Genomic DNA, 14810 nt, shown 5'->3' on the forward strand with positions numbered 1-14810 from the left:
GTCAATACTAATCGATCATGTAATTAACGTTTAATTATATTTGGGGACCAATCAATTGAAATTTGTCGCCCTGAGCTAAACCTCCCAAGAGAGCTCTAAAGCCTAGTCACTGTTAAAGGTGCTTCAAATCTAATGTTATTAACAAAAATTAGGGAATTTTATAAAGGCGGAAGAACCATCGGTTATTTTGGACAGGAAATGAAATATACACTAAGTCTGCTTATTTTGATTGATAGTGACAACCATAATTAAAAAAGTAAGGGAAAACTTGTAGGTAAAAGCATTTTTATATGTAACTATAAAAGAGGTTATTTTTGGGATATAAGTGTAATTTGGGTGTGTAATTTTGTATGCGTAAAGAATAAAAAAAAATGTAAATATGCTTTTACACCTTACTTCTGAATTGTTATGGTTTAGTTTGGTTTTAGCCGAAAATTTTTATTTGAATCTTTGTAAATCACTACTAATTTGCAGGTTCTCTTCTTTTAAAATAAAATTAAAAATAAGAGGTTTTACCACCGCGAAATTTTTACGGAATGATTTTTATAATATCCTGATTATTTTTTTAAATCAAAAGTTATATTATTACAAACAATATATAATTAAACAATATTGTTATAATATTAAATTGCCAATATCAGCTCACGAAATGTTATAAATGATCTACTACTTATGTATAATATCTGTGTAATATAAAAAAGGAAATGAAAAGATATTGTTCCATTTGTGTATTTAGATATAAATGAATAGATTTGTTCAAAGATAAACGCATTGTGCCTTCTGACTTGTGATATTAATGACGAATTATTACTGTTTAAATCCTGGTATTATTAGCTTTAAGTTCGTCTGAAGGACAATAAAATATGTTTATTTTAAATGCTTATTTATTTTAATACCTTACAAAATTTTACGTTCCCATAAATCTTAAAATTTTTCCTTTCACTACTTTGATCGCCTTTTTGCAGACTGAAAAATCTTAGCCTTCCACGTAAGAAATCATAAAAAATTCGGTTCTCTTTAACCTAACTTCACTTAAATATTTGACACCGATTGGCGCCAAAATCAGAGAACATAATAAATATAAAAATGACAAATTCTAAATTCAAACTTTATATAACGTTTTTTTATTTATTGTAACAGTGTTAATGGCCAGAGTAAATATATTGTTTATAGCATAAAAATTGGAATTGTCTTTAAATTCGACAATTCACATTTAAAATAAAAAATAAAAAAGATTTTAACTCGATATTTTAATAGGTGAGTGAATGAATATTGAAGAATAGAAACTTAGAATAATAAGACTTTTTTCAACTACGCTTTATGATAAACTCGCCACTTGCAAAATCCAAGTCCTATCTAAAAACTTAGCATAGAACTTTAAACTTGATGATGATATTTTATTATTGATTGATATGATATTTCTTTTAAAATTGTAATGTTAAAACTGACTTTGATGTTAATAATATTCATAAGTATATTTCATTTTAGTTACAATTTTGATAAAAAATCAAATAACTTTTTACTACATTTTAATTTTTATTCTAAATTGAATAGTTACTGATCTGTCAAAATATGAATGCAAGTTAATGAAAAAAATCTTTCTTTTCTGTACCATGCGATCAGTCGTGATTATGAATAGATGTGTTGGAAGATGACGGACGGTAATCGTCGATTCCCCGTTAGAAATATCTCTGCATGTAATTGATGCTATCATTGCCCAAAATTTGTTTTTCCCTCAGCAGGCGCATTGTCTGAGGGATCACCTGCACAGCAAGTTGATTAGGATGACTTTCACGTATCGCTTTACATTTCTTGCAACCGGGTTTCGTTTCCTGTTGCATTGTGTTGATTTTAAAGTACTCGTGCATTTTCGACATTTTTAGAAACCAAGGAGCATTGGACACTTGCTTAAGAATGAAGTTCTAAGATTTATGAATTTTGGTTATATTGAAGTCATAGATTGTGCCCCAAAGCTCAACTCCCATAAGACTATTGGTTTTATCTGTGTAGAAGTAGAGAGTTCTCTATCAAAATATAACGTATGACTGTTCCGTATGGAAGGTTACACTTCTAAGAAGAAGGATTTCTAGTCACGCGGCGTAGTGACCCCTTTTGGCGAAGTTTATGTACGTGGTGCACGTTAGGCTTTCTCTCTTCGCTTAAAATATGTAGTCAGTACTCGCGGGTTTGCAATTTGAATTAAAAACTCAAATAACAAAATGCGTTTGTCTGAGTTTTTGACATAAAACTTATCTTTCGGGAGCCATCTATCTTTCTGCCCATAGATGCCCACTGCAAGACAGGCCTGTCTCAAAGATATTTATGGACGATTATACTATAATCATCACGTTTTGTATGTGAATTGACAATCGCAGTGTGGTACTATGGCACATAGAGGGCGCTGCTACTCATCCTCTGGAAAGTTCGTTAGTGAGCAGTGGCAATCCTGTATACTTAATGTATATCATGTTTTATCGGGGATAACGAACCCGCAACCTACGAACTCAAGTTTCAGTCCAACTGCTGGGTTTTCTCTGCTCGGTAACCATACTAAATAAAAACTCTAGAAAGGAATAAGGTAATAATAAAAAAAAACTTTATTCATATAATTTATTACATTTCTTAGTAAAAATTAAATAATCATAAATAATAGAAATCGTATTAAAAGTTTATGAACATTGTGCATCACTTTGGTACGGCCATTTTAATATGATATTATATAAAGATTGCTTGTTACATTGTTGTTCATGTAAAAATTGATATAAATTTTTCACAACCGGTTTCATTGTAAGAGAATATAAACATTATCTTATGAATTCATCATTAATCGAAATTTAAAATTTTTAACAAAAAATATCTAACATTCTATTATGGGTTGAATTAAAACTGCATTCATCGAATTTTTATTGATAAACATAATAAAAATAGCGGTGCGCATAAGGTTAGTGCTAAAACTGAAAAAAAGATTTTATGTATATTTATACATGTCATAAAAGTAGTAACTATTTTGTGGCTTATTGTGTACGGTTTTACAATACATGAACACGTCATAAAAATTTCTTTATTCAAATAGGCACATGCGCTTTTGAACTGTCAATTATTTTAACATTAAAAGTAGTAAGCTACCACCGACTCGGAATGCGGACCTGTTAAGAGCCGGCCAAAAACTCAGCAGTTGCTATTTTTAAATGAAATTATACATTTTTTATGTATACATTATAATATCTATAATGGAAATGACTTAATAAACCAAGTTCCTCACATTTCTAGGAACAAAAAATTCTCAAAGCTATGATAAGATGTTTTTAATAACATACTTTTAAATATACTCATGTTGTGAAAGATTATTCATCACGTGTCACTAATTATACATTAAATATTAAATGCGCATAAAAAATGTATCAAATATACAACGAAACGATAGCGCGATGCAATCTCCTACTAGCGCCATCTATCACCGATCCGTAGTAACAGCATTCTGATGTTTATTTCATTGAACGCTATTTTAAAACCACCGAGACTAAATAAAACTAGTAATATTTATACAGTAGAATAAACACAATTTTGTAATAAAAATTAATCTTATAGGGAAAAGGGTTTAAATTCGTATAAAAAGTAATTATTTTAAATAACAATAGACAATATCAACAGTCTATATATACATTTTAGTCGCATGAGAAAATACTATAAAATAATTTCGTGCTTGAAACTTCTTGAAAGGAGTTTATGTGGCAACACTATGGAGTTTAGCAACATTGTTTCAGCCGGAACCACTACACTTGCACCTGGGGACATTTTAAAATAATAGTAAAACAATTGACAAGGAATATTATTAATATTTGTATAGTGTTGTGTTGTATCCCTACAAGCAGATATGGAATATATTCAGATAAATATTATGTATTCTTGGAATGTTGAACTATTAAGAAAAACAGTTTGAATCGAAAAAATTCCCAGATTCAAATGGGAAATTGAGACGAATAATCATATCTGTTAACTATTAGTAAATAATTATAATATATATTTATTGCAATTTACAAATAAATAAAATGAATATTAATTTAAAGTTTGGTTGATAGATCACACATGTCTGCATAAATAACTTTAGTTTTATATATATATACATATTTATATATTTATATATATATATATATATATATATGTATTATTTATGTTTGTGTGAATATATGGGTCATTTGGCAGCGAAAGGTATTAAAACCTATTACCAATCACGCTGTATAAAATGACCATTGAAAAATCTTACATTAACTATTTTTTCTTATTGAAATAAGACAGGCAAAAAACTTTTGGCATTGTTAAATATGCAGGGAGAGATTGTAAACAATAATTAATTTTCACATGTAATAACCTGAATTTTAAAAAGTTTTATCTTAGTATATTATCATTATGTTATTTATTATATTAGACAATTTTGATTTCTGGATACAACATAAGGTATATTGTATATAGGTTGTAACTACCACTCACCTAATATAGTGATTGAAGGGTTTAACCGTCCATCTGTGTTGAACAATGGCTGATTGTCCATTTTTGCAAATGGCTTATTCGGATCAGGGTCGGATGGTGTACCTTCAACCCTTGACCACTCCCCCACCGTAGCCTCTTGACCAACTGGAAGGATATAAATTATTTTAATTAAATATACGAGTAAGAATCTGGCATCAATTTATATACAGATTCTAATTAATGTTATTGGAAATCTGTGGGGGAGGCCCTTGTTATACCTCCTATGACTGAAATGATGATAATGATGAATTAATGTATAATTTATAGTATCACACAGTTTGTGGAATGTATTATCTGAATTATTTATGTTGTTTGTGTATATATTATGTCTATTAAGACCCTTTCTTCTCTTTCTTCATTTTCAAAGTTTGTTGGTTGCCAAGACTGCCTCTAGTGCCTCTGTTGCATAAAACGTATTACTCGAATTTTTAATATTTTTTTAAAATTGTTTTTTGTTTTTTATCCAACTGCCCAGAATAACTAGTTCAACAGTTTTATTATTTTTAATCCTTTGCATTGTCTTGTGTGGGTGTAATTTTCTCATTATTGAAAACTCTTAACATGCCTACATATTAGAAACTAACTGACAAAATAAAATTTCCTTACCAAAGATTAAATCAAACACCACTAATAATATAAAAAGAAATGGTGATATTTTAAACTATATATAATCTTCTAAACTTCATTGGAGGCCTCACATTCAATCAAGTTGAGATCAGGCTTAGTGCTGCAGCTTATGCTGTTAGGTTAGGTAGAAATCCCACTCTGATATTGATATTGTTAGGATAATGTATTATAGTTATTTTCACAGCATTACTTAATAAGGATTGATGCTTTGGGATAGATAAGGGGATATTAAAAATATATTTGTTTTGCAAAAGAGCAATCCGAGCTATTTACAGCTTAGGGCCGCGAATCTCCTTGAGAAAGCGATTTAAAGAGGTCGATGTTCTTACAGTGACCTCACAATATACTTATGAAAATATTTTGTATGTTTACAATAATTACAATAAATTAAAAAAAAGTAAAAACCAGCTGTACTAATAGACGGAATCAGATTCTTTAAATAAAATTCCGGAAGACATTATTGTGTTTTTTTAAGTAGTCGAAAGTTTAAGTTATATCAAGCTTTATAGTTCCAGAGGTATTGAGGTAGGTGTAAAGTCAATAATATAGGTGAGTATCTCTCATATGACGATGTAAATGTCGTAGCAAACTTGTATTTTCACTCTGACAACTACTGGAACATTTATAAACAGCTTAAAAAACTAGCAGTACTCACCGACAGAATGCATTACAAGGGCATGTTCATTTATCGTGGCGTTGTCCAATATAATCGACTCTTTGATTCTGGCACCGGCCTTTATAGTCACACCTGCACCAATCGATACATTCGGGCCAATCTGTGGAAATAAAACCGAAGTCAAGCAGTTGTAGTAATTATATTATACACAAATCAAATATTATTATATATATATATATATTTATATATACTAGCTGATCCCGCAAACGTTGTTTTGCAAAAAAAATTAAAGTTTTTAATTAACAAATAAAAAATAAGGGTTAATCGTAGAGGGGTGAAAATTTAGGGTTGTATGCATTTTTGTATGCTGTATCATAATAAGAGAAAAAAAAACTAAAAAAAATTGTCTAAAAAATAAAAAAAAATTAGGGGTGGACCACCCTTACCACTTAGGGGTATGGAAAATAGATAGTAGCCGATTCTCAGACTTACTGAATATGCATATAAAATTTGGTAAAAATCGGTCAAGCCGTTTCGGAGGAGTTCAAATTCGAACACCGTGACACGAGAATTTTATATATTAGATATAGGTGTGATTGCATTGTAAACACTGATTGTTATATAATTAATTGTTAAGATTGAATCATGTTTTCAAGGCTTTGTTGAAGATAGGCCAGTATTTTCGTAATCTTTATATAGTTATAAAAACAGAAAACGCCTTTTTGCATATTAATGCATTAATGATAAAATTGTGAAACAGGATTAAGAAGTACAAAATTAAAATAGCCAAACAAGATAGACAAGTAAAGTAAGCCGAAGAATAGAACAAAAAAAAAACAAAACAAATCAAAACCATATAACTAGTCTAGCCATAAGTTCTTTTACAAAGAAAATATTTGGATTTCGACGAATTCTGACCTTCAGATGATTAACGGCGGATCTCTCACGGTCATCAACAGACATGATTTCATTGTACTCTTGGATGTTACGATACACAAACATTCGGCTAATCCCTAGCTTTTTCAATGTATCAAAAATGTCGGCTGGCTCCTTACCTACTTTGTACAGTGCAAATACTGCAATCGTATTCTCTTTAATGCCACATTACATTTTCAAAACAAATAATTCTAATAAAAAAACACAATAATAGCGGGAAAGAAGTTCGAAATTCAAATTAATATTTTTTTAAATGTATGTAAACAGCCAGTAACAGAATTTATGGCTACCTAGTCTAGCATGTCATTAGTATTTCCGAGGGAAGGAAACGGAAGTGAGCTGATGCATCGAAACATGAAATATAAACAGGATTGAAAGATGTTGGTGTTGAATAAAATAGTAAAGAATGTATGAGATTTAGACGAAGATGAAATGTATGAAAATGTATTTAGTCGAAAGTTGCTGTAACCATAACAGGGAGTGAACGAGGTCCACAAAAAAGAAAACATGTACTCTTTAGACTTTTCTTTGGGGAATAAGCTGTCTAGAAGATGGTGTAAACATATAGTGTTAGATATTAATTTCTAGCTTAGACTCGGAGCTTCTCAAAATCTACTTTAGAGGAATCTCCCTATTAGGAATAGAGGCTTCATACTGGCTCTTAATAACATTAAAACATTGTTAAGTAACAATAGTGTGACAAATGAAACAAGACTATAAAGTAAACACTTATTTTGTTAATCTTGTCAATGTATAAGTAATAATGTACTATAGAATTATTACAGTTAAAATACCACTCAAATGACCAGAGTGTTATAATCTCGCAAGATATTAGTTGAAAATAAGATTCCCCAAACTTGTGTTTTAATGGAAGGAGGGTAATCACTAAAATCAAATTACTAATATTGGCAACACTGATATCATCCATGAGTGTACAGCTCCTAGACATATATCTTATATTAATAACTTCATTATGAATTTATTACTTTGTCATAATTTAGTACAAATTAAATACAGATAAATAATAAAAAAAAACATTTTTTTTAATTTGCACATTCAGTTAATAATAAAAAAATTTCTACCTTTCACTACATTTCAACATACACTGGGAAAAAAAGGAAAAGATAAGATAATCATCATCATTATTTTAATTGTAAGACATCCCACCATTGGACATAAACCTTTCCCAGTTTTCCAATTTGACAATGTTATCTATACACGTAACAGTAAAAAATTAAGCAATAGAAAAACCTTCCAACATTAAAATGGATTATGCAACTAAAGCGCCATTGGTGCTTTAGAAAAACAGGTCTTCATTGTTTCCAATGACAAATAAATATTTTATAGTGTTAAAGCAGTCTCTATATTTTCTTAGCTATACCAACTTTTCAATCTCTGCTTAAATGTTAACATGTTATTACCACAGCTGTGCTGTCAACGACAGCGGTTGGATGTAGGAATACATCTGGTATTATGTGACACGGTGGAGGCTCCAGCTGCTGCTTTCGGTTCAGTTCTAAATAGTGGCGGTTGGCGTATATGGCTGATCCAGCTGTCTTGACCTGGGACCACCAATTCGTCACCTGTAAATGTAAAAGTTAATTTCCTTAGCATGAATCATAATTAATGTTAGAGCATAATTTCTGTAAAGATATTTAGGTCTGCCACCTTAAACTTTGTAAGCTGATAATGCCAGCAAACAACATGTATTTGGTCATGACAAATAATAAAACAAACCATGTTTGTTCAGTTATGAATACACATCCCAATACTAGGTGGATAGAGCTTTATTTATTAATGCAAACTTAATTTTATGCTTGGAACCTTTTGTTGAGAGAAATAGTGTAATAGTAAAGAATTAGTTCCATATTTAAAATATTTAGAAAAATATAACTTATGTTTGTTTAGAAAATAAAAATTAAATATATATGTATAAATACATATGTTTATATAAATATATCAACTAAAGTATTCCCAAAGTATAAATGTTTGATTTGTAATGTTTACATTGAAAATGTTCTATTTACTGTTAATAATGTTTATCAATTTTGTGACATATTGATTTTACCTCATTTAACTGGTACCTCTGAAACAATTTGAATATGTAATTGTTATAAAATGTATCAAACTAGTTTAATATGCAACATAAAGAAATTATATTGGCCATGAATTCTAATTGGTGAATATATTATTGACTCCTGTCTCGCAGGTTAGTTTGTAAACGAGCTGAAGTTGGTTCTAGAGTTTCAATATACACTAGGGAACACTCTAAATAAATTTATTAGTATGAATAAATATATAAATATTTAAAAAGTTAAATTAAATGATTAAATTTTAATTAAGTGGTAGAAGAACTGTATAACCAAAATAAAAATTTTATCATAAGCCAAAGCACAATAAGATGTACAAATTTTTTTGCATTCATTTGATTGTTTATTACTAAATAGGTTGCTGTGACCTCTGTAAATAAATCTTAATAACCTGATATCTCTTCCTGTGTAGATAATGAATACTGTTATATAAATACATATTATGTGTTGTTAGTTATTTCTAAAACAATATTAATAGTAATTAAAAAAATAAAATGTTTATGTTATGACAGTAGGTATGATCTTAAGCACAGCACATACAATCTTATTTGTGAATAAAAACAAGAATATTAATTTTATTACACAAGCATAATGTTTTTTATGTATCTTCAGTTAAAATATGAGTAGCTTTGGTTACTTTAATGTTTTAAGTTGACCTAGTTCTATAGGTACCAGGAAAAACATGAGATTTTAGTAGACAAGATGCCAAACAATTGTTTAAAACTAAATACAGATATTCTGGACTTTTTCCATAGTTCGACGGTGGTTAAAAATAATTATATACCTTTTGATTATTATGCATCACTTTAAGTACCGTTAAAATAAAAAAAATACAATAATTTAATATGCAGAAGTTGCATACATCAACTAAATGACAGTAATTGTGATATTCATAAAAAATATTTTTGCAATTTTTTTTGTTCTTTTATTCCAGTCTTGCGAACCAAAAAAAAAATTAAATTTGTATTATTATAGTGTCAATAAACATTTCATTAAGCTTTGATTGTAAGTGAATTTATTAAATTTCCTGCAAATAGAATGGCAGTCCTTAAAAGAAACCTTTGTGCTGGAGTATCTCCAATCACCTAAATATAAAACATATTAACAAATTGTACAATATATTGTTAATTATTATTACAATATATTCACATTTACTATATTTTCCAAATGTTTAATACCTGCATTGCATAAAGCTTGTTTGTTCCCGCCAATGGAGCCAAAACATCCTGCTCCCAGGACATGTAACCAGGGTGTGCGCCATTTTGACCATTAGCACTGAAAATTTAACAAAATAAAAAAAACACCCATAAATCTAGTAACCTTTTTCCACGGATGACCAATGTAATACATATTAAACTTGTAAAAATAACTTAAGAAAAAAAGAGACAACAGATGTTATGGTATACAGAATTGAATATTTAGTTAAATATGATTTTGGTTATATTCTCTACATATACAAGATGTCTTATAAAACAAATTGAGGACAAAATGGGATGTTGAAGCAGGTAGCCCTTAAAGGTTATTTAAATATCTATGACATGTGTTTTAAATTGCCATTCATAAGAATACATTAATTTTATGTACCAAGTGATTGCCAATATTTCTATTACTATAAAGTAATGGAAAGCATATTTCATCAGTCATCCACAATTCTTTACAATTTTAATACTTTTTCACTTTAATGTTCTATTGAGTAACCCTTCTGTAAACTACAAAATTCATACTATAATTGCCTGATTTTTAAAACAATAATTAATAACAAATATATTTATTAATTGAATTTCTAGTGTTAATTAGGTTGATTGACACCTTGTTTATTGAGGAATCACTTAGAGATACATGAGGTCACATGAGGGAAACAAATGAACTAAGAATATGTAACAATCACCATTGTAATATTTCAGCACTATGGATACTCTAAAATCTTTGCTAACATATGAACAATAAATAAATATTATTAGTTTTTCATCATCATGTTCATCAGCAGATATACACCCACAGCAAGGCAAAGGCCTATCCCAAAAACAGGTGCAGTGACCCCGGTGTAGTGCTGGCCGCATCCCATGACTTGGCCCTAGCTCCTATTGCCTTGTCTCTAGCTTTTGTGACGTTATATTTCCAGGCGACTCACAGAAAGTATACCATAGCATGACAATCAGGGAGGAAGTGATTTGGAAATGTAAAAGTCCAGGTAACATATTTTATGAATAGCCCCAAACAAATATTGGCAAATAAACTTGTTTTACATTTGTTTTTAAAAAGAACTCTTATAGTACATGCTTCTTGTTAATTAGTGCCTGTCATTTATGCCCAATTACAAGGAAAGAACCGAAATATACAATGTAACGACCTAAGTGAAAGCGAAAAATAAAGAGAAACGTTGTTCTTACCTAAAATACCCATCCTGCTTCCTTTGAAATGCCTCAGCCATAGTATGAAAAACTTGAAGCGAGCACATGTAAACTCCACAGTTTATAAGTGTGGATACATAAGAGTTAGGTTTCTCTACATAATGTGTCACAGCTTTTGTGGCCCCCTCGCATACCATGCAACCATAATGTACAGATTGCTGACGCGTAGCCTCTGTTCCCATTATAGTGACCTAGAATGTGTTACCAAATTTATTATTTACCAAATTTTTTATCTTTAACTATATTAATATATTAACATTATTATTCACATAGAATCATTTACAGTGACCACTTGTGTATGACATAAGAATGCCAGAAGAACCCAATTCAATAAAAACCAGAATCAGCTTAAGCCACCCAACAAGGCATCCTTCAACTTAAGATTAAAAAGGGTCCTAAATGCACCTTCATCTGAGATGAGCCTACATGAAACTCAGACATTCGTTGTCGCTTTTACAATATTACCAAAACAATAGTAGAGCAATTCATTCTCAAGCTATATAATCACTTAAAATTGTTTCATACTCTAATAGAATTTTTTGTTCATATTCTTATTTTGTTTACAAAAATTCGACAAATTTTTGTTTAATACACTTCTTAAATTGTTTACATGATAAAATAGTTGTACAAAATAAGAAGTTCAATTTTTATTGTCATTGGCCCAGTAATAGTAATAGATTCTTTTTTCACTGAGCAATTGTACAGATTCAAATCAGAGTCAAATCCACAACCTACTATCATAGTACAGTCTTAAATAATAATAAGCTTCCTCAAACTCAGTAAGTACATATTATATTATATAAGAAAGTTAATAGAATGTTTACTTAAAAGCTATGTGAGTAACAGCAATTCTGCATTATTTAAAAATTTAGACACATTCTAATTCTGCAGTAGACATTCACCTAGTAGCACAAATGAGCCGAGTCATACTGTGGAGTAGCCTGAACCCTGCACAGTATTAAGGCAGTGTTTTTGGGCCAAATTACAAAGAAGGCATAAGTTTTTGCAAAACATGCCTAATGTGTTGCTGTGCTGAGATGGACCCATCAAGGTCCTGATACCATTATTACATTGGATACATAAAGTTTAAAAACCTAAAGTAATACTCCTGATTTTTATGTCATAATTTGTTTGATACACATGTAAAATTTGAAGCCTGTTCATTTTCTGGAATATGTTAAAACAACCTACCAGAGCATTAGGCCTTTCTTCATGGAACGCCCACAATTCCTTCAATGGAAAATCAGCACACACATCACCATTCAATAAAAAGAAAGCACTGGGGTTGCCAGCTCTCACTTGGTCCCTAAAGTGATATAGTCCTCCTCCTGTGCCCAACGCCGTGAACTCTTGCAAATATCTGCAGAAGATATTTCCTATACTTAATTGAAAGTGAAAAAACATGGCAACATTTTTTGCCTTAAATGGGTATTTCTTAAAATTACAGGATTTTTACAATAAAAGCTATTACAATTTTTATAAAACTATTAATGGTGTTATCAACAAAATTATTTGTTATTAGAATACCATCAAGGAAATATTAAATCTACAAAATGGAAATAGGTGGATTAATTGAAAGACACCGAAGAAATATAAAAGAGCTACCAATTCCAACACATAATTTTTATATCATAGTTTTTATAGTAAGTTAACAATTTTTTAATGTCTTAAATAAATTGACTAGTAAGTGTTTTACTAATTGCTAGTTTATGCAGTTGAATAGAATCGCCTGTGGCCTTTATCATGTGATAATCAACATAAACAGACATAAAAAAGTAAGTTATCCTAAAATGCTTTTTCTAATTTAGTAAATTATGATTTAAAGTTTGCATTAAAAGGGTTAGTTTTAAAAGTATTAAATTACCTAATTAAAAACAATAACAACAATAAGCAAAGATAAAACCTTTTACATAATTATTTTGAGTTTATTTTAATATTTGATTGATGATGATGATTTTTACAATAAAAAAGGCATTGTAATCAAATTTGAACTTCTATAATAGCCATCACTCTTTTCAATATCAAATTGAAATTTTATATTTTTACCATTTTGACACTTGATATTAGGGGGACTGGAAAATAGTATTGCTTTCTTAAGTTAAATTCACACAACTACATTTTTAACAAAATTTAATTTCTAATAAACAATATATTGACCTTCCTTATCAACAACCCTTTACCATCTAGTATACATTGTCTTACAAGTATGTAATGAGCTACCAAGTGACAATCAAATATTGTCATGCGCAGAAACGACATTACTTTCCAGTCTACCTAAAAGCATATTTTAATTAGTTACAAATGTGTGTCACATTGGTTTTTTATAAAATCAATTGCATTCATGTGGACAAACCTTCCCGTAGGTTGTACAAATGGATAAACATAATAATATGAAAATAAAAAGTACATAGAAACAAGACTAAGAGTAAAGTTGGTAATAATATTCATACAATTACCTTATGATTACATGATATTCTTTCTGCATATCACTCACAAATTGTGCCATGTGTGTGGTAGTGTAAGAACCTATAATTAATATCTCCTTACATTCTACCAGCTTAGCGCATGCTGCTATGTGGTGTTGTATAAGCGGGAGGCCTGCTAGAGGAAACAGTGGCTTTGGGGTATCCAAGGACAAGGGCCGAAACCGGGTACCTAAAATTAAAACGGTAATATCAACATATGCTAGTGATAATGGAAATCTTTTACTAATATGGCTATATTTGTTCGGAAATTTTACATCGCATATATGTAATAAAATAGGACGAATATAAAAGATAAAATAATCAGACGTAATGTTTAAACATTATCAACGAAATATGTCTTTTTGTATGCATATATGTATTATGTGTTTTTGCAATATTAACACTAGTTGATAAGGAATACCGGTGACGTTGACAAAGTTAAGAAATACCTTTTTGCGGTCCTCCGATTAATATCACAGCTTTTAACATGTTTAAAATTTACGTTAGGTAAGAGTTTGACGGTTTGTACTCTATTAAATCGTTTAAAAATTCTGATAAAAGTAAATAGTGTATGTGTCAACTTTGAAAGTTAACGCTACTCTTTATGATAAAATACCATAGTGTTCAAATAACAAAAACATTGTATGAAGTGTATGTAGTGTCAAAACACACGTATTAAGCAGTATGGTTGCCATGTTAAAAAATATAAAAAATAAGTAGATATGAAAAAGCCCAAAAAACCATTAATTTGAAATGCCTAAGTAAATAATAATTATTTAACTAAGAGTATTTGTCTCATAGTTTTATCAATGGCGTCAAAAAGACCGCACAAATTCATTAAGCGGGAGTCTTTTTCATTACTGCCGAAAATGAAAAAAAGTTATAACATATTTCCAAAAAAGGGTAAATTTTTCTAGTTGCAGCTGTGTGCCCTGGCGAGATCCTGAAGGAGATGTGGGTAAGAGCAATCCACTAGGCTCAATTGCAATTTTTGCAATTTTAGTAAATAAAAATATGTATATCCTAAAATTATTAGGCATGGTGTTAAAAAAAATCAAGATATTTTCCGGGTATTATCTTAATCAACTTGTTCATCAAACACTTCTCAACAACTATGTAAAGTACGTTTTTGTTTGCT

The 14810-nt window shown here is 29.8% G+C and overlaps 1 protein-coding gene across 1 annotated transcript; it reads right to left on the minus strand.

Annotated features, from left to right (window-relative positions):
* Nucleotides 1-3392: 3392 nt before the first annotated feature.
* Nucleotides 3393-14295, minus strand: Gmppa (GDP-mannose pyrophosphorylase A). The gene is made up of 9 exons (XM_068768929.1): nt 14122-14295; nt 13664-13862; nt 12399-12567; nt 11187-11398; nt 9975-10071; nt 8128-8289; nt 5810-5930; nt 4489-4632; nt 3393-3785 (listed from the first exon to the last, which is right to left on the minus strand). The coding sequence occupies exons 1-9, from the start codon at nt 14159-14161 to the stop codon at nt 3685-3687; spliced, it is 1245 nt and encodes a 414-aa protein (XP_068625030.1). The 5' UTR covers nt 14162-14295; the 3' UTR covers nt 3393-3684.
* Between the last annotated feature and the right edge of the window lie 515 nt (nt 14296-14810).

This window comes from Battus philenor, unplaced genomic scaffold (genome assembly GCF_028537555.1).
Source record: "Battus philenor isolate CCGP_79_NKW_IND1 unplaced genomic scaffold, ilBatPhil1.0.hap1 SCAF_27, whole genome shotgun sequence".
In the NCBI taxonomy this organism is placed as follows: Eukaryota; Metazoa; Arthropoda; class Insecta; order Lepidoptera; family Papilionidae; genus Battus; species Battus philenor.